Source organism: Ambystoma mexicanum, chromosome 1q (genome assembly GCF_040938575.1).
Source record: "Ambystoma mexicanum isolate Mex_15411 chromosome 1q, UKY_AmexF1_1, whole genome shotgun sequence".
NCBI classification, from domain to species: Eukaryota; Metazoa; Chordata; class Amphibia; order Caudata; family Ambystomatidae; genus Ambystoma; species Ambystoma mexicanum.
The window spans coordinates 570,889,999-570,915,443 of NC_090922.1; the positions used below are offsets into that span (position 1 = coordinate 570,889,999).

The 25,445-nt window shown below is 49.4% G+C and overlaps 1 protein-coding gene across 3 annotated transcripts in view; it reads right to left on the bottom strand.

Annotated features, from left to right (window-relative positions):
• Nucleotides 1-25,445, bottom strand: part of HSD17B7 (hydroxysteroid 17-beta dehydrogenase 7) — a 340,157-nt gene that overhangs the window by 206,782 nt on the left and 107,930 nt on the right. For all 3 annotated transcript variants that reach the window (XM_069641053.1, XM_069641051.1, XM_069641052.1), the window contains one exon: nucleotides 21,082-21,196. In XM_069641053.1, the coding sequence (XP_069497154.1) occupies nucleotides 21,082-21,196 (115 nt within the window). The remainder of the gene's footprint in view (nucleotides 1-21,081; nucleotides 21,197-25,445) is intronic.

Here is a 25,445-nt window from a genome sequence, read left to right on the forward strand (position 1 = left end):
CCCTGCCTAGACGCATCCTCATAAGCAATGCATTTACAGAATCGACAAGGTACTGCCACAACATGGAAGGTACTCACACATCATATGTCAAGTTATTGAAAGTCCCAGGTAGTGACATCACATGCACTATGATAGGTCAGGTGTTGCCATAATTTGACCTAAAGCTTCAGTCATGTGGCAGGTATGGCCACAGTATGGGAAGCATTTCCGCCACTCAATGAGGTGCATACGCACTCACACACAAACTACATCCATGCCTAACGGCAGGCAACACATGCAGGCATCCATGCACAAAGTCAATACACATGCAAACATTCTTGCAATCACTGCTGCAAACACAGATCCTTGCACCGTAACATACCCATACACATGCCAGGCCTGTGATCACTGTACATAGCACTTACACAAATATCTGGATACTGACTTTGCTTGAAAACTCCTGCTTACAATTTTGCATTACTTTATTCACTTTGGAAGGAAAGATCTTAAAAAGCATCTGCATATTAGAAGGATAGTTGTTGGTTACCATCTGCCAGGGGGTGGAGTAAACAGAGGCTTGGATGGTGTCTGGTTGATGAGGCGGTTGGGGAGGTGGGAAAGAAATGCATTTGAATATGTAGGTGCTCTATTAAATGGATTCTTACATGAACGATCTGATAAAGTCTCATTTTAAAACAGTGCTCTGTTTTGCAAATTAGCTACTGGGTGTATAAATGAACTTAACAACATCCATATGCAAGACATACCCTGTATCTTTGCTGCTGGGCATCAGTAGTTGGCAATTTAGCAGAAATGGGGCTTCACTAAAAAAAACAAAATCGGACACCTATTTTTGGGTACCATATTTACTACAAAGTGGGAGCAGTCTACACAATGGAGGAACATTAAGGACTACTTCAAGAAGGTGCTCTCCATTTACAGAACCAATGTTACTCTAAATGTAACATTGGACCTTTTTGGAATAAGAATGGGAATCCCTTTGAAAGTAAGCAATCAGTTTTGAATATAATGGCACATTGCTTAGGCCTAGTGGCAGTTTGATCAATGCAAAAAAATAAACCTTATATGGTTGCATGTGGTGGTCTATGGGAAAATATAATTATACTGGCCAAATCCTTTTGGATGTCATCTGATGGTCAGCCTAGTTTCCAGCGACTCATTCAACTGTCAAGGCCTCTTGTTTATCAGCTGTCTGGAACTGACTTTTACCCAAAACGAACATTAGGGACCAGCCCAAGAAGAATCCCTTTGCTCTGTGTCGGCATGCTTGCTGCTTTCCCAGGAGAACAAGAAACACCCAGCTGCCTGTGCCGGCGCCTCCTCTACTCAGGCTGTATCTTCCTGAAAATAAAACAATTTAAACAGCAATTCTGCCACTTACCTTTGTCCGTTCCTGCTGCCCTGCTCCTGGGGTCCCTCCGGCTTCGACCTCTGCCAAAATCGGACCAGCTTTCAGCCACTGCTGCATCGCCTTCGGGTGAGGCCTCCTCCTGCTTTGCCATCTGCCCGGCTCTCGCGGTGATCCTTCCCGCGCTGTGGTCGGCTGGGACAGCGCTGTACACTGTTTGCCTCTGGGTGTCACCAGCGCCTGCAGCGATCCTGGAGCCTGCTGCGGCATCGGTCACCGTGAGTCTTAGCTGTTTTACGACCGCCTGGATCCCTCCTTGTCGTCTCCGGCCCATCTCCATCCCGGATCTCGGGGTCCCGTCTTGGTAGTGACCGTCGCCGCCATCTTGGTCCCCCCCCACCCCCGTCTCCGGCAGCCCTCTTCATTTGTGTTAGGACCCTACTGCTTGCGCCCGCTGGCATCTGTTGACTCACCCTGACCATCGGCTGGGTCGCGACTGCCTGGATCCCTCCCGTCATCCACGGGCCGTCTCCATCACGGATCTCTGGGTCCCTTCTGGGTAGGGACCTGCCGGCATCCGACTGGTTCCTCCGGCACTCCGTTGACCTGTGAGGAATTGTCATGCTTCCGCAGACCTGTGGGGGATTGTGCTGCTTCCTCCTGCCGGCATCTGACTGGTCCCTCCGGCGCTCTGTGGACCTGTGGGGGATTGTCCTGGCACCCGAACATCGACTTGGTGCCACCTTGCCGTGGGGCTACACCTACGTGGGGTCCACCACCCTGGCGTCGGCCGTCTTCGGCCACCCCCAGCTGACATCTCCCGCCTGAGTCAGCCTGTCTACTCCGACACTCCATGGACCTACTGTGAGTTCTCCGGCCCACCCCATCTGGATTTGAAAGCAACAGCGTGGGTCCACCTTCCCCTGCCTGACCCTCCTGGCTGGCCGCTCACAGTCCCTGACCAGCTCTACCACCTCTGCCTGGTGCCCCACCTGAGTGACTGCTTATAACACCTGCCTCGGCCCACCGCCTACAACTCTGCCCGCTCTTGCCTGGGCCTCCCACAGAACGCTGCTGACTCTCCTTTGGCACCCTACCACCTCTGCTGCCTGAAGCCCTCCCAGTGTTACTGTTCAAGAACCCAACTACGGCCTGTACTGTGGGTATACTACTGGTACCTACACACCACTCCTGCCTTCGCCTCCTATGATCCTCCCCTCTCAGTAGAGACAGCAACTGTCCAAGTTCCCTGTACCTGCCCATTCCCCTTTATTACTCCAGTCCCTCCTCTGTGGCCTCTACACTGCCCCCGATTCCTCTACCCAGTCCTCTGTTTCCTGTCACATCTTGACACTACCGCACTGGTCTCTGTCCTCACCTTCACAAGTATCTGCTGCCAAGGCCCTCCTGACTCGCCCTATTTCTGAGCCCCTGTTATGAAATCCTCCAAATCTTCTTTTTGCCCTCCTTTCTCCCCCCCTTTTTCCACTCCCACTTTCTCCTGTCCCTCCTTCTCTCCTTTTCCCTCCTCCTTATGCCCCGTCCTCTCCCCTATCCCCCCCACTACCCCTCCTGCACCTCACCTTCCCTCTCTCACCGCCCTAATCTTCTTTACCCCCCTCTCGCCCACCACTCCAGTCACATGAACATGGCACTCTGGAACGCCAGATCCATCTGCAACAAAACCGCAGCAATTCTCGGTTTATTCTTTCGCCTCAACCTCCACTTTCTATGCTTAACTGAAACCTGGATTCCCCCCCATAAAACTTCTGTCCCCGCTTCCTTAACCACCTCCTCCTCCTTCTCTCATACCCCTCGCGCTACTGGCCGTGGCGGAGGTGTTGGCCTCCTCTACCACCCCAAGTTTATCTCCTCCCCCTCCTCTCCAGCTCTCCCTTCTTTCCCTTCCTTTGAATTCCTTTACAATTCCTTCTCTTCTCCCCACCCTCTCTCTCCTGATTATATATCGACCCCCTGGCCCTCTTTCTTCCTTCTATGAAGGCCTGGATCACCTCCTCTCGCTTATCTCTCCCCCCCCTCTCTCCTCTGTCAGTACTTGGGGATTTTAACCTTCATCTCCCTTCTCCCCCTCAATCCTCTCCCCTCCTTTCCATCTTTGATTCCTACCTCCTTTCTCCTTTCCCCTCTCCCCTACACACTCCTCTGGCTCCACCCTTGACCTCATCTTCAACTCTTCCTACCCCCCTTCACCTGTCTCTACCCTTCCAGTCCATCTCTCTGACCACGCATTACTCTCTTTTTCCCTTGCTCCTCTCCCTCACTCCTCCTCCTCCTCCTCCTCCTCTCCTTACCCTTCCCCTCCAGTCTACTCGCAACGTGACTTCTGCAACTTTGACCCCTCCGTCTTCACCGACACTTGCACTTCTCTTCTCCCATCTCTCCATGACTAGTCCTTATTATCGGCGAATGATGCTCTTTCCTCCCTTTCCTCTGCTATTTCATCCTCCCTTGATCATCTCTACCCTCTTTCTTCTTTCCGCCCAACCCGGAAACCCTCTCAACCTAGGCTCACTCCTCATCTCCTCTCTATGAGACGCCTTCTCAGACGTCTCGAGAGACTATGGCTCAAAACTCCCTTGCTATGTAACCAAACCTCTTACCTCTCTTATCACTCCATCTACGACTCTTGTCTGACCTCCGCCAAATCCTCTTACTTCTCTAACCTACTCCAATCTCAAGCGACTCACCCCCACCGTATCTTCCAAACTCTCTCTCGACTCCTCTCTCCCCCCACTCCTGATCCCTCCTCCAATTCTTCACTCTCTCCTTCAGACTTTGCTAACTTCTTCTCTTCTAAAATGGTTTCCCTTTGGCAAAACAGTCACACCTCCACCTCTGATTTCCTTTCTTCTCCCCCCCACTCCTCCCTCCTGCATGTCCTTCTCGCCCGTCTCCCCTTCGGAAGTCTCCACCCTACTATCCAAAGCCCACCCCACGTCTGCCCCTACTGACCCTCTCCCTTCCCTTCTCATCCCTAAGATTTACCCTTTTCGTGTCCCCTACCTCACCTCCTTCAACATCTGTCTCTCCTCAGCTACCTCTCCGTCTGCCTTTAAACATGCCACGATAATCCCCATACTAAAGAAACCTTCTGCTGACCCACGTCTCACCTCGAATTTCAGACCCATCTCTCTTCTCCCTTTCCTCTCCAAGCTTCTCGAACGCCTTGCCTACTCTGAACTTTCATCCTTTGTCACTAATTCCTCTCTCCTACCACCATTCCAATCAGGCTTTCGTCCTAAACACTCCACTGAAACTGCTCTCACCTCTATTCTGAACTCCCTTCTTACTGCCCGCCATGCCAAACAATCCTATACTTATTCTCCTTGATCTCTCTGCAGCCTTTGACACTGTCGATCACCCCCTCCTCCTTCACACGCTCTCCTACTTTGGCTTCAAGGGCTCTGTACTAAACTGGTTATCGTCTTACCTCTCTTCCCGCTCCTTTACAGTCTCCTGGGGGGGGGGGGGGGGTGGGTGGTCCTCTCCTAACTATCCTCTTGAATATGGCGTACCCCAAGGCTCTGTGCTAGGCCCTTTCCTCTTCTCTCTATACACCTTCCTCATTGCTCCTGTTATCTCCTCGTTTGACATCTCCCACCACTTCTATGCCGACGACACTCAACTCTTCCTCTCCTTCTCCTCCTTCTCAACTGACCTCCACCTACAACTCTCTTCCTGCCTTACTGCCATTAAAAACTGGATGCTTCCTGATTTCTCTCTCTCAACACCGAAAGACAGAAGTCATATTCTTTCCCTCTAACTCTCTTCCCTCTCCCTCTCCTCCCCCTTTCATTCACTTCCCTCCCTCCAACCTCCCCATCTCTCCTCAGGCTCGTAATTTAGGCGTTCTCTTTGACTCCTCTCTCTCCTTCTCCCAACACATCTCCCTCACTTCTCACTCTTGCCGCTTCCACCTCTTAATCCGCCCCCTCTCACTTTCCACGCTACTAAACTCTTAATCTCCTCCCTCTTCTTCTCCTGCCTCTTCTACTGCTCTTCCTTACTCTTCCTACTTCTCACCTTGCCCCTCTTAAACCCATCTACCACTCTGCTGTTCGCACCCTCGGTCTCCTTACCTCCCGTGATTCCATCTCTTCCTCTCTCTCCTACGTTGGCTGGCTTCCTTTTCACTCCCAACTTAAATTTCAATTCCTCTGCCTTGTCTTCAAATCTCTCCATGGTCTTGCCCCCCCCTTATCTCTCCTCCCTTCTCTCCTTCTCCCCCTCCCATTCCCTTCGGTCCGCTGACCATTTCCTTCTCACTTCACCCCCAACCCCCTGTGCCTCCTCCCGTGTTCGCTCCTTCCAGCTCTTAGCTCCTCTACACTGAACTCCCTTCCTCTCGCTATCTGTTCTTCCCCCACCTTCACTTCATTCCGCACTTCCCTTAAATCTCTCCTTCTCCATCCTCCTCCTTGAAATCTCTACCCCCTTCTACTTCCCCCTTCTTTGCTCTTTTCCCTGACTCTTTCCCCTCCCTTACCCTAACCCCCCTCTTCTACCCTCCCTTTCCTCCTCCTCCTGCCCTCCTCCTTCACTCCCCCCCAACCTGTCCCATCTCCCTTTCCTCCCTCCCCTTCAGTTAATTGCTCTTTTCACTGTTTTGTTGTTTGATTGATTCATATTGTAATGCTTCAACAGTTTTATCGTTCATGTCTTATGTATTATGTTGTTCTATGTACAGCGCTTTGGCGTAAGGTGCTTTATAAATCAATAAAATACAAATACAAATACCCCAAGTAGCCTGCTGGGAACCAGTACCTCAAACGCAAGCTCGGACAAGGCACTAGAGATATAACACCAAGGTGGAAATTTCCAGTGATTCTTTTGGAAGACAGGGAAGAAAAAAAAAAGGAGTTAAGAGTAGCTTAAGAGAAGTCACAGAAAAGAGAGGGGTCCCATCATCTTGGGATTTCCTATGCTAGTGGCACTTCCTGTACCCCCTACCTACTTCGTGCAGACATAGTACTGTGGGATCCACATCACCAGGAAAACAATTGTCCTTACAGAAGGCATGATATGGACTAATCTGCTGTAGCAAATTGACTATATGGGCGGGCAGTGGTACGCCCCTCTCTTAGTTGCATCATCTTTGGACAATAGAAGGAGGATTTCACAAGGTCATTTTGGGGTCATCAGTCTACCCAAAGCACGCTGCCATTGATCTTCCCCTGACCCATCCCACAGAGGACTTGGGGTGACCTGCTGTTTGGACAATGCCCGCCTGAACACCGATACTCAGGCCTTTGCCCACTGGAAGCGGCAGCCTCTGAAAGTGCTCTCTTGCAACCTTCCTGGCTGGGAGGGGCATACAGACTCACCTTATCCTTTGAGACCCTAGAATGGGTCTCACAGCAACTGAGAAACTCAAAGGTGTCTCACTTACTAGTCCCCGAGGATCTGTCATCCAGGTGGCCAGGACAGGCCATCGCTATTGGATCCGGTTCCTGGGGGTGGACAAGTGTGGGAGGATCACCTGGATGAGGGGCTGTCGGGGCGTGGAAGTGGGACACTGAAGTTTTGAGACGCAGTATCCCCTTCCTTGTAACACCTTTTCCCCATCCTGCCTAGTAGGACACTTAGAAATTCTACCCCCCCGACCCCTTTTCCAACACAAACACTTTCTCAAAGTGTAAGATAAACACCTAATCTAAGCCCAAATCTAATATGGGAGCAAGCTACGACCATCAAATAAGACGATCCAAGTGGCGTCTTGTCAAATAAAAGAACAAGTTACTTTCTTACCTGGTAACGTTCTTTCAATGGGATGGTCCGACGACGTATTCCATATCTATGACAGGTAATGTCCACAGCTGTGCTGCTTCGGAAAATCTTCGGCGCCTGCGTCCTGCATCGATGCGCCGTCCCGAGGACCTCCTCCGACGGCCGACGTCACCCGATGTGATAAGTAGGAAGTACTGAAGCCCAGGTGGCTGCATCACAGATGTGACAAATAGGAACACCCCTCTGTAGGGCAGTAGACGCAGCCACTCCCCTGGTAGAATGGGCCCGCAAGCCAGCCGGAGGGTCCTTACCCGCCAAGCGGTAACACTCGGAGATAGCTAAAATAATCCAACGAAACAAAGTCTGTTTCGTCACAGCTTGTCCCAAACGCTTTCCAGCATTACCAATGAAAAGTTGATCGTCCACTCTGACCTGGGACATGCGCGAAATATAAAAGCTCAACGCTCTCCTAGGATCAAGCCTATGGAGCCTCTCCTCTTCCTTACCAGGATGTGGAGGAGAATAGAACGCCGGAAGAACAACCTTCTGGCTCAAATGAAATTCCGAAACCACCTTCGGACGAAAGGAAGGACGAACTCAAAGGACAACTCTGTCCTTATGAAACACAGTAAAGGGTGGCTTAACTGAAAGTGCCTGTAACTCACTCACTCTGCGAGTGGAAGTAACCGCAACCAAAAACACAGTTTTCAGGGTTAACAGTCTCAAAGGGCAAGAATGCAAAGGCTCAAACGGAGCACCCATAAGAAACTTAAGAACAAGGTTCAAATCCCAACCGGGCACCAGAAAAGGTGACGGAGGAAACACATTAGTGAGCCCTTTCAAAAACTGAGATATTAAAGGAATCTTAAAATAGGAACATTCTTCAGACGAGCGCTTAAAGATGGACATCGCCGCCAGGTAACCTTTAATGGTCCCCACTTGCAAGCCCCTGTGGGCCAAGGAAAGCAAAAAAGACAGAACCATGGGAATGTCACACTCAAAAGGATCTGCACTCTTAACTCTGCACCAGTCGCAGAACTTTCTCCAACGGCAACGGTACAGAGACTTTGTTGCCGGCTGCCTGGTCCAGAGCAACACCTCCATCATGTCTTCAGGGAGGTCCCAATCCTTATACCTCAACCTTTCAGAAGGCACGCGTGAAGGTTGAGGGATCTGACCTCTGGATGGAGAACCTGACCCCCCTCCCGTGAGAGCAGGTCGTCTCAGTAGGGAAGACGACGTGGAGGGCAGATGGACAAGTCGAGACGGTCTGGGTACCACGTCCTCCGAGCCCACGCCGGAGCAATGAGGATCATCGGGAACCGAACCTCCGTAAACCTCCGCAGTACTTGCGGGATGACGGGGACTGGAGGAAACGCATACAGCAGTGGGAATGACCACTCCACCACGAACAGGTCTCCTAAGGCTCCTTTTGGAGGAAATTCCCACGAGCAGAAACTTTCGCACTTCCGGTTGACACTGGAGGCAAAGAGATCCACTTGAGGGGGTCCCCCAAAGGGCGAAGATCTCCAGGAGAATCTCCTGAGCCAGCTCCCACTCGTGAGAGATCTTGCTCTGCCTGCTCAGAGCGTCCGCCATCTCGTTGTCGTCTCCGGCCAGATGAACAGCCGAGATCAAAACTTCCTGCTGGATGGCCCAGAACTCGAGCTACATCGCCTCCCTGCACAGAGGAAGTGACCCTGCCCCCCCCTTTTTGTTGAGGTAGTGCATGGCCACCGTGTTGTCTGTTAGAATCAGGACACTCTTTCCTCGCACAGTCGGCAGAACAGCTTTCAGGGCAAGCCCGACGGCTCTCAGCTCCAACAGATTGATATGGAGTCTGGACTCCGACGGAGACCAACGACCGCTGACTGTCAACTCGTTGGCATGAGCTCCCCATCCCGTGAGGGATGCGTCCGTCACGATCGTCACCTCCGGCCAGGGCAGGCAAAATGGGGCCCCCTTCATCAGATTGCCTTCGACGGCCCACCACAGAAGGCCCTGGGCGACCGAGGGCGGCACCTCAACAGGGTCCAACAGCCTGCCGGAGGACTGAGACCACTGGAGCTTGAGAGCCCACTGCAAAGATCTCATCCGCAGACAAGCCTCTGGCTCCAGAAGAATGCAGGATGCCATGAGGCCGAGCAGTCTCAAGAACTTGGACGCTGGGAGATTCTGGGCAAGTTGAAACTTGTGCACCATCTGCTGAATGTGAAGAGCCCTCACCTGGGGAGGAAAACACTGCCCCATGGATGTGTCGAGCACTGCTCCGATGTACTGGAGCTGCTGTGTTGGTGTCAAATGGGACTTCTTTAAATTGAGGGAGAAGCCCAGCTTGTGAAGGGAGTGACAGGTGACGGACAGATGATCCAGGACTTGCTCGGAGAGCTCCCCCTGATCAACCAATCGTCCAGGTAGGGGTAGACGTGAATCCCCCCTTTCCTGAGATGCGCTGCCACCACCACCATGAGCTTGGTGAAAACCCTCGGGGCGGAGGTCAATCCGAACGGCAGGACCCGAAACTGAAAGTGCGAGTCACCAACCGCGAACCTCAGGTACTTCTTGTGCTTGGGATGGATCGGCACATGGAAGTAAGCATCCTTGAGGACGAGAGACACCAACCAATCCTGAAGTTGAAGGGCCTGGAGGACTTGAGAGAGAGCAACCATCTTGAACTTGTCCTTCCTGAGGAGTTTGTTCAAACCGCGCAAGTCCATGATGGGTCTCAATCCCCAGTCTTTCTTCGAAATCAAAAAATACGGGGAATACCATCCCTTGTTCCTCTCTGCTACAGGCACCAGTTCTATGGCGTCTTTCTCCAGCAGTGCTTGAATTTCCTGCGCAAGGGGCGGATCCGGACTCTTCAAAGAGAGGCTCCCTGGTGGATTGTCGCGAGGCCTCTGCCGAAAGGGAAGACAGTAGGCGTGGGTTATGATCTCCAGAACTCACACATCTGAAGTAATGGCACGCCACTCTATAAAATGCTGCGCCAGCCTTCCCCCAACCGGCGAACCATGGGACCTGGCCTCAGGACTGAGTGGTAGCGGCTGCGGCGTTGCCTGAGGGCAGAGAGGCAACTGCCCGAGCGGCCTTGGCACCTCGAGTACCCTGTTTTCCACCTGTGGCACTCTTACGGTGGCCACTTTGACTGCTAGCTCCTCTCGCTTTACTGAAGGACGAGTAACAGTGAAAGGAACCTCCCCTCCATTGTTGTCCCCTACCACGAAAAGGCAGAGGTTGTCGAACTGCAGCGCCCAACGACTTCGCTGCAGCTTTGGAGGTCTGCAACCTCTCAAGGCTCTCGTCAGCCTTGCTGCCAAAAGGATTTTCACTGTCAAAGGGCATGTTGAGGAGCCGGGACTGCACATCAAGAGCAAACCCAGACTTTCGCAACCACGCAAACCTGCGTATTACGGTGCTCGCCGCCATGGACCGGCTGACACAATCTGCCATGTCCAAACCCGACTGAACGGCCTCACATATGGCATCCTTGCCATCCTGAACCATAGCAAGGATACCATCCCATTCGTCCCCTTCGGGAATATGTTCAGCCGCTAATGCAACACAGTTCCACAGAGTGTGTGTGAAACGAGACAAGGCACATATGGAGTTGGCCGCCTGAAGCGCCATACCCCCTGAAGAAAACACTTTCTTCGCCCAGCCGTCAAAACGTTTGTCGTCCCTATCCGGAGGGATGGTAGGATACGACACCTGCTTTGCCGGGGCCGTAGCCGCCTGCACCACTAAACTCTCCGGAGTGGGGTGCCTGGACAAGTAGCAGGGGTCGCTACTGGCTGGACGGTATTTTCGCGACAAAGACTTGCCCACTGCCGGGAGACTCTCCGGAGCAGTCCAAGCCGCTGCCACCCTTCTCTGCAGAGCTATATGAAACGCCAGTACCGGGTCAGTGGGGGGACCAAGATCAAGGGGAGCCGACCATCCCAAGTACTTGGTGACCCGAGACATAAGGCTCCGGTATGAAGATTCGGCATGAGTGCCAGGCTCCGGCCTACAAAACTCCACCTCCGGAGAGGTGTCCAGTCCACGGGCATCATGCAGTGACTGCCTCAGGTCATCAAACTGGCTATGGCCCAAGAGAAGCTCATCTGGTACCGTAACCGGAACCAAGCCTTCATCAGAGCCTTCATCACCCTCTGAAACGTACTCCAGGCGGTGAGAGGAAGACACCTGGGGATCAAAGCTATGCCTGACCTTAGCCAGAGCCTTTCTAGGGGCTAACCCCGTGCCATAGGGCCCCTCCGACACCACTGCCTCGAAAGGTGTCTAGGGCGCCGAACGAGTCGGCATCGACAGAAACGGCGTCGATGTCAGCTGCTGCAGCGCCGCCAGCATCGACGGCGTCGACTCAGGCCTCAAAGCCAGAGCTCCGAGCTTGTCTCTCGACGACCTAGGTGCCGACAGCGTCGACGACCCTCTCGGAGGCGGAGCCTCGAGAGAAATCGGTGACGACCTCGGCGCCACAGGCGTCGACGTCTTCTTCGAAGACGGCACAGGATCACGCGGTCTCGAGCGCGTCGAGGACCGGGACCTGGAACGGGCATGGCGAGAACAGCTACCCTTGTCCGAGCTGGACCTTTCCCGCGAGCCGTTTCGACCACCCGAGCCCGAAGGCGTACGAGCGGTGTCTCTCGACAGGTGCCGACCGACCCCACTCGGAGGCGCGGACGGACCGGTGCCCTGCGATTCAAGAATCGCTAACATCTGCTTCCCAAAGGAAGCCCATTCCTCCGGTGTCGCTTGCATGGTGGGATAAGTGACCTGCCGACGGGCAGGGTCCTCGGAAGAGGATGGGGAAGGCGACCGATGCCAGCGCTTCCTGGAATGCCTCGAAGAGGCAGAGGAGTGGCGAGACCGACTCCTGGAAGGAGACCCACTGGACTTCCGATGATGCCGCGGAGAGTCGCCTCTCGAGTCCTCCGTCGAAAGCCCCGTAGACCTCGATTTCCGGGGCTTAGACACCCGACCTACCAACAGCTTCTTCTTGCGTTCCCGCAAGGCCTTGGCCGTGAGCGACTGGCAGTCGACACAGTCGTCCGTATCGTGGGCCTCCCCGAGGCACCAGAGGCAGGCGTTGTGCGAGTCCGTGACCGACACCTTGGACTCACAGTCCCCGCATTTCTTGAAGCCCGGACGCGGGGTTGAAGATGAAGTAGACATCGCCACGAACAGGTCTTCACAAAAACCGAACAGGTTCAATGAACCGAGAAGAATACATCAAACTCCAAAGAGTCGAGGCGTACCGAGATTCACGAAGCGAACACATTCGCGGAAAAAACGGAACTGAGGCTACGGGCGTTGTGCGTCCTACTTATCACATCGGGTGACGTCGGCTGTCGGAGGAGGTCCTCAGGGACGGCGCATCGACGCAGACGCCGAAGATTTTCCAAAGCAGCACAGCTGTGGACATTACCCGTCATAGATCTGGAATACGTCGGAGGACCCAATCCCCTCGAAAGGGCCTATACTGAAAAGAAACTATTGCCAATCCTTATTACTAAATTACAAAAAGAGTGTGGGATAATGTTCACCAGAAAAGAAAGAAGTGTTCACAAAACGATAAGTCAGGATTGTATGGCTGGGTCTCCCTTCCCCATGTTTTAAGCATGGGACAAGGAGGGACTTTGGAGCACAGCACACTCCTTGGCCTCGTCAGCACAGGGTTCAGAGTTCCAGTTCAATATCAAAACCTTCAGAGGCGGAGTCTCTTTCCTGCAAAAGTCTCTTTCCTTAGAAGGCCTGATGATTCATAATGCCAAACAAACAAAAAGTTCTCTCAGTGATCTGGCACCTTGGCCGATGGCTTCCGCCCCCAGGATCTCCCTCCTCCAGGCTCAGATGCTCCTTGCCAAAAATGGGTCTCCCTCTGTCGGGTTCACTACGGCCTTCTTTAACACAGTTCGTGTATTTTTAACACAGTTCATGTATTACTCAATTTCATCACCTTAGATTTGGGTTTAGATTAGGCGTTTATCTCACCCATTTTACAGTTTAATAAACACCCTTGAACTGTGATCACTTGTGTCTGTCTTTCTTTGATGCCATGCCTTTCTTACATAACTGAGGGACTAAGAACATCTATCTATACTGCTTGTGAGGTATGCCAACCTGGGCATTGCCTGCCTGTCCGAAGCTTCTTTGAGATAAGTGCTGTTGTCACTTGTTGAACTGCACCATGTATTTATCCACCAACCAGATGCTGATTTTCTGCCTCTGGATCAACACGGTCAAGCCCAAAGAGGAAGAACAAGTTATCTGTAGTGGTTCTGTCCCCCTGGCCTAGTTTTAAAGGCCCTAGTGACATTTAAAATTCCACTCTTTCCCTTTCAAAAAGACACATACTTTGGACTTGACCATTGTTGCAGAGACTATTGCTGATCTAACCCGTTCTTCATCCCCCGAGTGCCCCTTATATCCAAAAGGTTCTGTTACGCTCACCTGGTATCCACGGGGACGCCCTTATGCCCTGGTTGCCGGATTCACCCTGGACGTTCCCAATTCCGGACGATGCCTTCTGTGGCAGTCGGGCCTGAAAACACAGGAGGACTGGACTTAGGAACAGACTTCGTTTCCTCCCACCAGCCCCCTGGACTCGACCCGATGGCCCACTCCTCAACTTGTTATGATGTCTGGCGTGCTCTCCGTCCTGCCTTCAGTGCAGGGGCGCGTAGTCTTCTGCGTGTTGAAGCGACCGAGTTAACTTCACTGGTGCTAACCCATTCAAGTGTCTTTAAGGAGGTAAGTCTGGTTATAGCAGTCTTTAAATGTCCTTGCTTTCCTTTCTTGCTAATAATGTCTTTTCTTGTTTGTTTCCACTTAGGTGCATGGAGGTTTGGTGGGTGTGCTACTTGGATCAGGCTCCTGCCAGGATGATGGATGCCGGAGCGTATGATGGATGGTAGGTTAAGCATGAGGTGCGGCGCGGTAATGTCTTTTCTTGCTAACCTGTATTCTTTATTCCTTTTCAGATCGCGATGGTCTTTCTGGGCGTGTGAAGATTTCCAGAGCGGAACCAGTCAAGAAATGCCCAGCCAGGTGAGGATTTTGTGATTACTGCCGTGAACGCCGCGAGTAACCGGTTTAACGTTGTCCTTCTTTCTCTCTCCCTCCAGGTGCTTCGTTCCGGTGCAAGCGTGGTGTCCCGATGATGCTGCCAACTGGATGGAAGACCGCGAGCAGCAGGAATCGAAGGATGAAAAGTTGCAGGTAAGAAGAGACTGCTAATGATGTTCTTTGTCTCCTCTGCAGGTCCGCTATTCAAGGATCGCCAGGTGCTGGTCTCTGAACACAATGAGCGTCACGCTGCTGGCTGCAGAATAACACGAAGCACGTTCTGTAGCTTGGGTGTGGTTTATATACCCTTCTGTAAAGTAGTCCAGATTAAGTAGTCCAGGCTACCACACCCTGAAACACTGCACCGCACAGTCTGGTTCCTAGGAACTAGACTGTATGGGTGCCTCCATGTTGGCTGCAGGCCTTCACAGGAAAAGTAGTCCCTTCAAGGTAAAGTCCCAATCTGAACATGAGCCTGGCGCCAAAGGTGCCAGGACTGACTCCAGGAGAGTCTGATGATAATGCAAGGCCCTTGGGGCCCCAAATGAACCCCGAGTCCTGACCCTACCTGGCATGTGACCATGCCAGTGGGGTTCTGGGTCGCGGGTCGTGACATGTTAAACATCCTCTGTGTTTTCCTTTACAGGGGTGAGTTATTAGTGTTTAAGTATTTGTATTTTTTGTTTAATTAAAGACTCCCATTTGTTATTTACCTTTAATATTTGGCAAATTTACATGCTCTTCTGTTCTCCTATATTACGCCCAAACGGTTTTACCAATTATCACATATGGTTCCGAAACCAAATATCCAAGGGAGCGGGTGTTTTGGGAGCAGTTAGAGGGCAAATTCTGGCGCGCAATATTTAATCTACCAAACTCAACACCTGTGCCCCTGATCCGTTATGAGCTAGGAGCCCTTTCGATGTTTGTGTTTTATGCATGGAAATTATGTTCTTTATTGAGGAAATGTTTTGATGTTTCTAAATTGCTCTGATCTATCTCACATATTGGCCATGCACATGTTAAAATCTACTCATCCCTTCCCCGTTAATTGGAGAAACTTTGTTGTTAATCTCCTGATGGAAGCTGACATCTCAATCGACCTACTAATAACAAATCCTAATCGTGCTCAGAGGAAATTATATCAGTATGACTGGATTTGTACCCTAGACCAATGCTCTAATTATAAAGATTATATCATTCACATTTTTGGATTGAAAAAAGTTAGAGTTACAGCTACTTCAAATTCCCTTCACCTCAGTTTAGAAATGTTTATCAACGATTTAGACAAAACCTATGGCACACTAGAGAAATGTTATGTAGAAGAGGACAACTAAAGAAACACGAGAACATTTGTCGATTTTGCAAATTGCCAGAATATGAGGTAAACCTAAAACATCTAATAGCGGTCTGTCCCTCATTGAAGGTGTTACGTTGTAAATATTTTAAAACACTATTCGAGAGCTATAGAATGCTAACTATAGATGTATTTTGGTTTAGAATATTTTCCTCGCCCTTGCAAGCCGTTCGCATAGCTATTGTCCAATTTCTTTTAGAATTAAAGCTAGATACCACAGAACTGGCAGACTAACTTTGCACTTACCTTAAATGGACTGTGCTAGGACTTGGTACCCAAACAAGCCTCTTCCCGGTGCAAAGGTTGTAAAAATGATGTATAAAAATTGGAGATGCGGAAAGTCTCGAGATTTTATGGACTAGTTATTTTAGAAAATTGTACATATGAGAAATTGTAATTGAGATATTTAAGATTTTAAATTCAAAGTTCTTTCTTTTTTTTTGTTTGATGAAATGTTTATAATACTGATGTTGTTGTATATGTGTTTTAAATTGAAAGGTTGATTTATCAACCAAACAATAATACAAAAAAAATTATATATATATATATATATATATATATATATATATATATATATATATCCCCTTATATCGACATTCTTTTATTTTGCTATCACAGCATTATTGCTGTTTGGATGCTTTAGGGCGGTCTTATATCCTTCTTGAAGAGTATTGCTTGCCCTTGGCCCACATAACGGACAAAAGAGGGTGTACCATTCATGTTGCGCCCGGTTTGCTTCTATGATTGAGATCATGGCTGATCTAGTAGTAGTAGCAGTAGCAGTAGTGTGGGGCTGAATAAGTGTTAAGAAACCAATACTCACCTCTGTACTCCTGCTGAGCTAATTAAGTCACACTAGTAGGGAAAGGAGTTTGGAGATGGTTTTAATGGATTTTAACACACTCCATATAGGTGTACGACGGCATGGGCTTGAAGCTCAACAGGCGTAGAAATAACTTTCTTAAAAATCACACATGGAGGTCAGTGAGGCAACTAATAGAAGTACTTGAAAAGGACTTGGCCAGTTACCGTTCATTACATCACCAGTTGTCTGCTTCCCAGGAACCGTCAATGCTCATCCTATAAGTGGCACGCAGAGTAGCGTTAACAGCAACTGTGGATGGGGAGCTTGCTAAGCTTAATGTGATAATAAAGGAGAGTGAGTGCTCATCACACAGCCTTTTTAGTATTTCTAATAACCTTAATACCGTACACAACATTGGTGTTAGTCTGTATACTCTGTTAATTTCCGATTCCTATTTATTTGGCATATTTCCTTTGCCAATTTCCTTTGCGCCACAGAGTCGATCTTTATGTTCGATGTAGAGAACGTCTCCGGTTCACTGCCCACTAAGTGGTAACTCTCCATGTGCAAGGCCACCTCCAATACTTAGGTCACAAACTAGTGTGGAAAGAGGGCCTGTGATAAAAGGTTGGGTGTGGTCAGGCCCCTGTCAGGGTGCAATGCCTCCAGTGTCTCGCTTGTCTACCGTGTACTGGGCCTGCAAATCCTACACTACCAAATGTTTCTGGTTCTTGGCTCACTCCGCTTCAGTACTTGGAGACTTAATGGGTTGCAGAAACAAATCCCTCAGATGCCCGGATAATCGTCACTTGTATAAATGTACTCCTGACCCAATTTGCAGACTCCCAATCCAAAAGCCGTCATCTTGCCCGTTGCTGCAGGCGTCATGTTTCTGGGGAAGAGGGGGCATGAATTCCCTGTCTGTCCCTACCAAACTTAATAGTGATACTACAAAGGGAACAAATGGCAGCAGGAAGCAATATCCTCATGATGGCATTGAGAGAACACATGAAACCCACCCTGCATTTCCTCCACTGGCTCCCTGTGGGAAGGCCAATTGCTTTCACACCAGTAGGCATCACCTTCAAAACTATGCATGGATTAGGATTTTAAGGATTACAGCAGAAACTGCATATAGGTGATGTGTGGGGAGGATCCCCTTGCTGACCACCACACTGCAGCCATGTGGCCGCGGCTTGCCACCAAGAGAAAACCTGTCACTTTGTCCCTTTAAAGGAACTCAGTGTGAATAAGCCTTGGTAAAGTTCCACTCTGCATCTTGCAAGTAGCGGGATCAAAAATCATGGAGCATTAAAGAGGAGCTTGCAGCCATTAAATCAAAGATATCTCTTTGGTAGCTGCTGGGCACAGAGAAAGATGGACTCCATGTAAGAGACAGGTTATACACGCGTGAGTTATAATGCTTAACAGTTCCCCGTGCCTACGCATTTGTAATATCAAGATGGTAGCCATCCTATGTAAAGGCTTGATCTGCAGTTCGCAGAGGGGAGTTGTGATGCCTCCTGAGCGACAGGAGAGCTGTGCGAGATGCCAGAGTAACGAGAGGACGACAGTGGTGCGCTTCACAATGCTTTTTATTTAAATCATAGGAGGGTTGAAAACAAGGCCTCACTATCCCTAGCTCTATGAGGGGGTTCCCAGCCTCAACGAAACTAACTAGTTGACCAGTCTTTTTCAGGATTTTCAAAATAAATGTCCACAGTCCTGTGTCAAAAAACCTGCTGTGACCCTCACACTTAATATACCACAAAGACCATTACTGTGGAAAATAAACAGTACTTGGCTGTCTTCCTGCAACCGTGTGATATCTCTTACACCCACTGTCCTTGAATTAAATGTTATATGCCAGAGGGACACTACCCTTCCCTGGTCTTTACCACTTGTCCGGGCTTTGGAACCCACTGTGCCAGGGGAATACTCCCCTTCCCTCGTCTTTCCCACATTTGTCCGAGCTTTGGAACCCACTGTGAAAGGAGGACACTCCCCTTCCCTGGTCTTTCCTACTTCTGTCAGAGCTTTGGAGCACACTATGCCAGGGGGTGGAGGGGGGGGGGGGGACGACTCCCCTTCCCTGGTCTTTTTCCCCGTGTCAGGGCTTTGGAGCCCACTGTCTCTTCCGTGTTGGTCACTTGGTAAGCTTTTCTGGCCAAGCGCGCAAGCAGATTGTTTTTGTACAAGTCTTTCATTCAGCCTGAATAAACTGCATGCATAGATCATTCATGGTGTCTTAGAAAGCCCACGATCTTGTTATGCATAAAACTGTATAGCCTTTTATTCAGTGTCTCTTTATCTACTTGATTTCCCCAGAGGTACTGGGAGGAACAAGAGCAGGCTGGTAATCAGGGAGCATACATTTTGGTTTTATAAAGAGTAATTTGCAAAGATCTTTGGTTAATATGCAACTATTTAAAATCTTTTATAACACGTTAGGGTGTCTAGTCAGCCCCAAGCCCCTCTTCCCCAGCCGTATCTTGTGCTTCCAGTGCTGATGTCCTGGCTGGCTCCCAACAGTTCTCTGGGTCCCGTTGCTCCTGTGGGACGTCATTGCGTTCCCTAGGACAGACGCTCCCTCTGCCCGTTACGAGTGCTGCTCGCCTCCTGTGGCCTGACACTTCACACCAGGCTCCAAAGTCTTCTTGAGGCGCTGTTCGTCTGCTGCCGCTCGTCCCCTTTTGATATCAGGGTCCTTTTACTTGTGGTGTCTGCAGCCCGCCCTTTGCGGTGCATTCAGTGCACCTCAGGGATGGCTGGTCTCTTCTCTGGCAGGGTGGCCGCTCTTCCAGCTGGATAATGTCACTGTCCTTTGGCCGTCCAGGTTCCACTGCCATGGAGAGTATGGGTGCTTCAGACAGCGACAGACTCAGTCAGGGGTGTTTGTCCCCAAGTAGGCCCGGCCTTCTCTTTCTTGACAGATGTTCAACTGCTGTTTTTCTCTGGAGGGCACACTTTGCCCCTCCCTACATAACTGCCACCACCACTCACCCACAACTCCTTCACTCTGCCTTCTGTTCGTTTTCCTTGACCACCACTACCATCATGAAATCCAAACCTTAGTCCTTCTTTCCTTTTGTTCATGGATTTGTCAAGCGAGACAAAAAAAGGACTACGATGTTGCATGTTAGTTTCCACTCCTTTTCCCTCCCGATGCAGCCTCCTCGTCCCAGTGATTTGAGATGGTGTTCTTGCCTTACACTAATACATATACCCATATGGTATATTTATATTTAATTGGTGTGGTGTGGTGGGATTTTGCCTTAATTTTTTGGGTTTTGGTGAGAATTCCGTTCCTTCTTATTAACTCCGGAACGAGATCCCCTGATTCGTCACAGCTGTGAACAGTAAACAATAAGATTAGAAGATCAAAATACATGCTACTGAATGTAGTTAAGGAGGGGCAGCACCAGAGCTGGGGCCAGGCCCCTACATAAGGCCAAGGCCATGACAGGAAAGTTCAGATGTTTAGAGGGAGCAGCAGAGCAGTGAAGGAACATGTTAGAGGCACAAGGAGGAAAGGAAGGGGTGCTGGAGAAAGAAGGCTGGAGAAAAGGGTGGGGAGAGTAAAAGGGAAGTTGTGATGCAGAGAGAGGTGATAGCTAAGTAGGAGAGCAGAGAGGAAGCCTATGGAAAAGAAGAAAGATCAGGAGGTAGAGGACACACAAAGGCTGGGAGACAGCAAAGAGGAAAAGGGGAACGATCTTAGAATGGGGGTGAATAAAACAAAGGAAGAGGATGGAGGAAAAACAAGGGAAGTGTGTGAGGAGTTCAGATCCAGCTGAGAAGGGAGAGGCAGAGTGAAACAAAAACACAGAAGAGAGTTAAAGGAGGGGAGTGGATAAGAGCATGTGGAAAAGCATTGAGGTGGTGTCAGTGGGTTATGATAGTGAGGAGGGAAGCAGAGACAGTTCCCCCAAAATCATCGAGGAGGTAGACCAGGACAGAGTGATGGGAACCAGTGTCAGGTCCACCAGACAAAGAGAAGGGATATGAACAGCTTGCATACCACAGCAATTGGTTTAAAAACTGGTGGGTGCTCTGGGGACTAGGTTGCAGAATAGAGCCAGGCCTAAGGTACAGTACACGTAGGTCCCAAAATCTGACAAAAGGGTCTCCCAGAACATACAGAGAACAGGACAGGAAGGAGACGACTGAATCAGGAACCAAAAACGTTTGGGGACACAAAACCGTTAGACTAGACAGACTGAGTGACTGTGGCACTGACTCATTTCCTGGAGTAAACCCAGATTGAGCAACATTTTCCTTCTGTTGAACATGAAGAACTATTTGGGAAACCAAAGAACTTCGCTTTTGTGTTGCTGTAAAGACGTCATTGGACAAAGTACACAAGCCCACAGACCACGTGGTAGCTATGGGCCTTGAAAAAGAACACTGCACACCCGATGATAGAGACTTGTCCTTATAGCCATTTTACACCCTTCTTTTACAACTACATCAGCCACCTACTCATGGCCTTAGTAACATATCACATTATTTAGTGTGGCTATTTTATCATGGACCTGGCTGCTTTAGGGATGGATTCCTTTAGTGGACTTTTGCAATACTAAGTATGTATGATTGACTGTTTTGGCGACAATTCAGCACAGAGACAACACAGAAGGAAAACAGCCAATCTGCTATAAATCACGAGCAGACTGTCACATTATGCTACATGACATGCTTCCCAATTCCCCCATTAAACATCAGTGGGGAAAAAAGTGATCAAGATGTTTTTACCAGAATAAAATGCCCAAAGACGTTGGTCTCAAAGACTTCCTGCAGTCCATCCTTAGTGACCCGGTCCTCCTGAGTGAGCAAACCCTCTCCAGTAGCGAACATACTGATGGCTCTTCTGCAAAAGTGATTGAAGCAAGGAATAAGAGCAACATTATGACACCCTCTGAGAGGAAAGGCATTCACGAGTATTGGCATAATCCACACACAGGTAGAAAGGTTTGGATATGTGCATTGCCTAACATACCGTTCCAGCGAGCACATGAAAAAAGGACTACTACCAGGGAAATGGCTCACTTGGTTAATATATCTGTTGAAGCGATCTCCCAACTATCCCTTCATACACGAACGACACCTAGAGTACTGCTTGTAGTGATTTAGATTTACACTCCAAAGTGTAAAAAGAGCAGAACAACAAATAACTTACCCCTGGTAATGTTCTTTCAACTGAATGTTCCCCCACGTATTTCTCATCTTTGATATATTCCTAAATCTGCTTGCAGCTTTTTTCTCCATAGTATTGAGTGCCGTACGTCAAGTCGTGGCCCTCGACAGCCTACGTCCTGTCCTCGGCCGTGACGTGGACGCTGGTATAAGTAGCTTGGGTGGCACCCGTTGCCTCAGTTCTAGTTTAAGGAATGACCCAGACGTTGTAAGAGAGAAAGGTGTATAAAAACAGACATTCTTGGCAAGTTAGAAGGGAAGGGTGGGTGGGCGCAGAGGATTATGTGGGAGGAACATCAACGGGGTAAGTAATTTGTTCTTCGATTGGATTGTGTCCATGTATTCCTCATCTTTGATACACTCCCAAAGCAGTATGTAGAAGGAGGTGGGAATAGATAATGTATTTTTGATTAATGCTGCGAAGTACAGCCCTGCCAAATCTTGTCTCCTGACCGAACACAGTCCAGACAATAGTATTTGCTGAAAGTGTGCAAAGAGGACTAAGTTGCTGCACTACAGATGTCCTGTAGCCCTCTTTGAAGAGCCGAAGAAGCCACTCCTCGGGTGGAATGCGTTTTTAAACCATCGGGTATATCTTTGGCAGCCAATGTATAGCATTCTGAAATGCATAGAATTTCCAACGTGAGATGGTTTGTTTGGCGACAGCTTGTCCCAATTTGTGACCTGAATAGTCCACAAAGTGATCTAATCTTTCCTCCACCTTAGATGGATGAGGAAGCGGACAAAACGATGTATTTTTTTTAGCCAAATGGAACTCAGATACCACTTTTGTTAAGAAAGAAGGACGTACCCTCAAAACCACCTTGTCCTTAAGAAAGGTTGTAAAGGTTGAGTGCTCCAGATAAGATCTTGAGGTGGGAGTATTGTACTCCCTATTTTTAAACTTTGAGAGTAAATGTGATTTAAAGAGAGTAAAAATGACTTTTCTCCTTTGCAAGGGAGTAAAACGTATGTGACATCCAGCTGACGTGTGCAAAAACTATATGGAAATCATTACTATGCGGCAGTTTTCTGCATTGTGACAGAAGAACTAGTTACTCTTACCTTGTAACGTTCTTTCGATGGGATGTTCCTCCGACGTATTCCTTATCTTAGATAGAAATCCTTCAGCTTTGCTGGCCTCGGAAAATTTTTTCGCCAGAGGGCGCTGCGCGTCGATGATCGCCGAGTCGATGACCCTCGACGGCCTCCGTGCCGACGTCGACGTCATCCTGCCTATAAAGGCCGCGCGCAGCGTCCGTTGCTCAGTTCCGTTTTGTAGTCCCCAGTAATGTTTTTGGATTAGACTAATCACCTTGAAGGAGCATAGGCTGCAAACCCACAGGAAGTCATACTGCGGGGATGGATGGGAGGGTCGATAAGGAATACGTCGGAGGAACATCCCATCGAAAGAACGTTACAAGGTAAGAGTAACTAGTTCTTCGAAGGGATTGTGTCCTCCGACGTATTCCTCATCTTAGATAGACTCCCATAGCAGTGGTATTGTGACTGGAGGCGGGAGTAATAAAAGTTATGTTACCCTTCCAGAATGGACAGAGTGTAACACAGCCTTGCCGAATCTAGTTTCTTGACTAGAGGAGGAATCCAGGCTATAGAATTTGGTAAATGTATGTGCGGACGACCATGTGGCAGCCGCACATATATCTCGAATTGGCACCCCTCTTTGAAGGGCTGAGGATGTTGCGATACCCCTGGTAGAATGAGCCCTTAGATTTTGAGGAGGCTCCTTTCCTGCCAATTTGTAGCACTCCAGAATGGCTAAAATAATCCATCTGGAGATGGTTTGTTTTGTTATTGGAAGGCCCAACTTATGTCCTGCATAACCTACAAAGAGTTGGTCTGCTTGTCTGATCTTAGCCAATCTGCTGATATAGAAGCTCAAGGCTCGCTTAGGGTCCAGCCTGTGCAGTCTCTCTTCCTCCTTCCCCGGATGAGGAGGAGGGTAGAAAGAAGGTAATATAATCTTCTGAGTGATGTGAAACTCCGAGACTACCTTCGGGAGGAAGTTAGGCTTCACCTGAAGAACAACTTTGTCCTTGTAAAAGATTGTATGTGGAGGTTTACACGATAAGGCTTGCAACTCGCTAACCCTTCTAGCAGATGTCAATGCTATTAGCAAAACAGTTTTGAGGGTGAGAAGCTTCAATGAACAAGAGTGTAGTGGTTCAAAAGGGGCACCCTTTAGGAAGTTTAAAATTAGGTTTAAATCCCATAAGGGAACTTGAAAAGGTTTCGGGGGATAAACATTAGTTAATCCTTTTAGGTATTGTATTACCAATGGAATTTTGAAGTATGAAGGCTCCTCTGCAGTGCGCTTAAAGATTGATAGCGCTGCAAGATAGCCCTTAATTGTGCCAACCTGTAGGCCTGAATTAGCCAGGTAAAGTAAGAATGACAACACCATAGGTGTACCACAAGAAAAGGGTTCAATATTCTTTTCTCTGCACCAGCTGCAAAATTTGTTCCAACGGCAGCGGTATAGAGTTTTAGTTGCCGGCCTTCTGGCCGAAAGCAACACCTCCATAACATCATCCGGAAGGTCCCAATCCTTGTACCTCAACCTTTCAGACACCAAGCGTGAAGGTTGAGGGTCTTGATGGCTGGATGGAGAACCTGACCTTCCTTCTGCGAGAGAAGATCCTCTCTGTATGGCAGTCGAATTGGAGGGCAGATGGACATGTCTAGAAGGTCCGGGTACCACGTTCTCCTGGCCCAATCCGGGGCAATTAGGATCATGGTCTTCCGAAACCTTCTCAACCTCCTGATCATTTGAGGAATGACAGGGACCGGAGGGAACGCGTACAGAAGTGGGAACTCCCAGTCCACTACGAACGCATCTCCTAGAGCTCCTCTCGGGGGAAATTCCCTTGAGCAAAATCTGTCGCACTTCCTGTTGATACTGGTGGCGAACAGATCCACTTGAGGGGTTCCCCAAAGGGCGAAGATCTCTTGAAGGACTTCCTGAGCTATCTCCCACTCGTGAGAGACTGTGCTCTGCCTGCTCAGAGCGTCCGCTGTCAAGTTCTTCTCTCCGGCTAGGTGAATTGCCGATAGAGAGATTCCTTCCTGAATTGCCCAAAACCAGAGCTGCATCGCCTCTCTGCACAGTGGTAGTGAGCCTACGCCTCCTCTTTTGTTGAGGTAGTGCATGGCCACTGTATTGTCCGTCATTATTAGGACGTTTCTTCCCCGTACAGACGGCAGAAAAGCCTTCAGCGCTAGTCTGATGGCTCTCAGCTCCAACAGGTTGATATGTAGTCTGGACTCCGATGGAGACCAACGACCGCTGATGGTCAAGTCGTTGGCGTGAGCTCCCCACCCCGTGAGTGAGGCATCCGTGACTACTGTTATCTCCGGCCATGGTTGCCAAAACATTTCTCCTTTCAGGATGTTCTCCCGACAGGCCCACCACTGAAGGTCTCGGGCTACTTTGACCGGGATCCGAAGGAGATCTGTCATCCTTCCTGAGAACTGTGACCACTGAGTTCTCAGTGCCCACTGGAGGGATCTCATTCTCAGGCGAGCCTCCGGCACGAGGAATATGCAGGATGCCATGAGGCCTAGCAACCTCAGAAAGTCGTAGGCTGGGAGATATTGGGCATTCTGAAATCTGATGACCATCTGCAGAATATCTCGAGCCCTCACCTCTGGTGGCAAGGCTTTTCCCAGGGAAGTGTCCAGGACTGCTCCAATGAATTGGAGTCTCTGTGATGGTATCATCTGTGACTTCTTTAAATTGAGGGAGAAGCCCAGCTTGTGAAGGAAGTGGCAAACATAATCTAGTTGTCTCTGAGCCTGTTCCGAAGATACAGCTCTGATCAACCAATCGTCTAGGTAAGGGTAGACATGAATCCCTTCCCTCCTTAGACTTGCAGCCACAACCGACATTAGCTTGGTAAAGA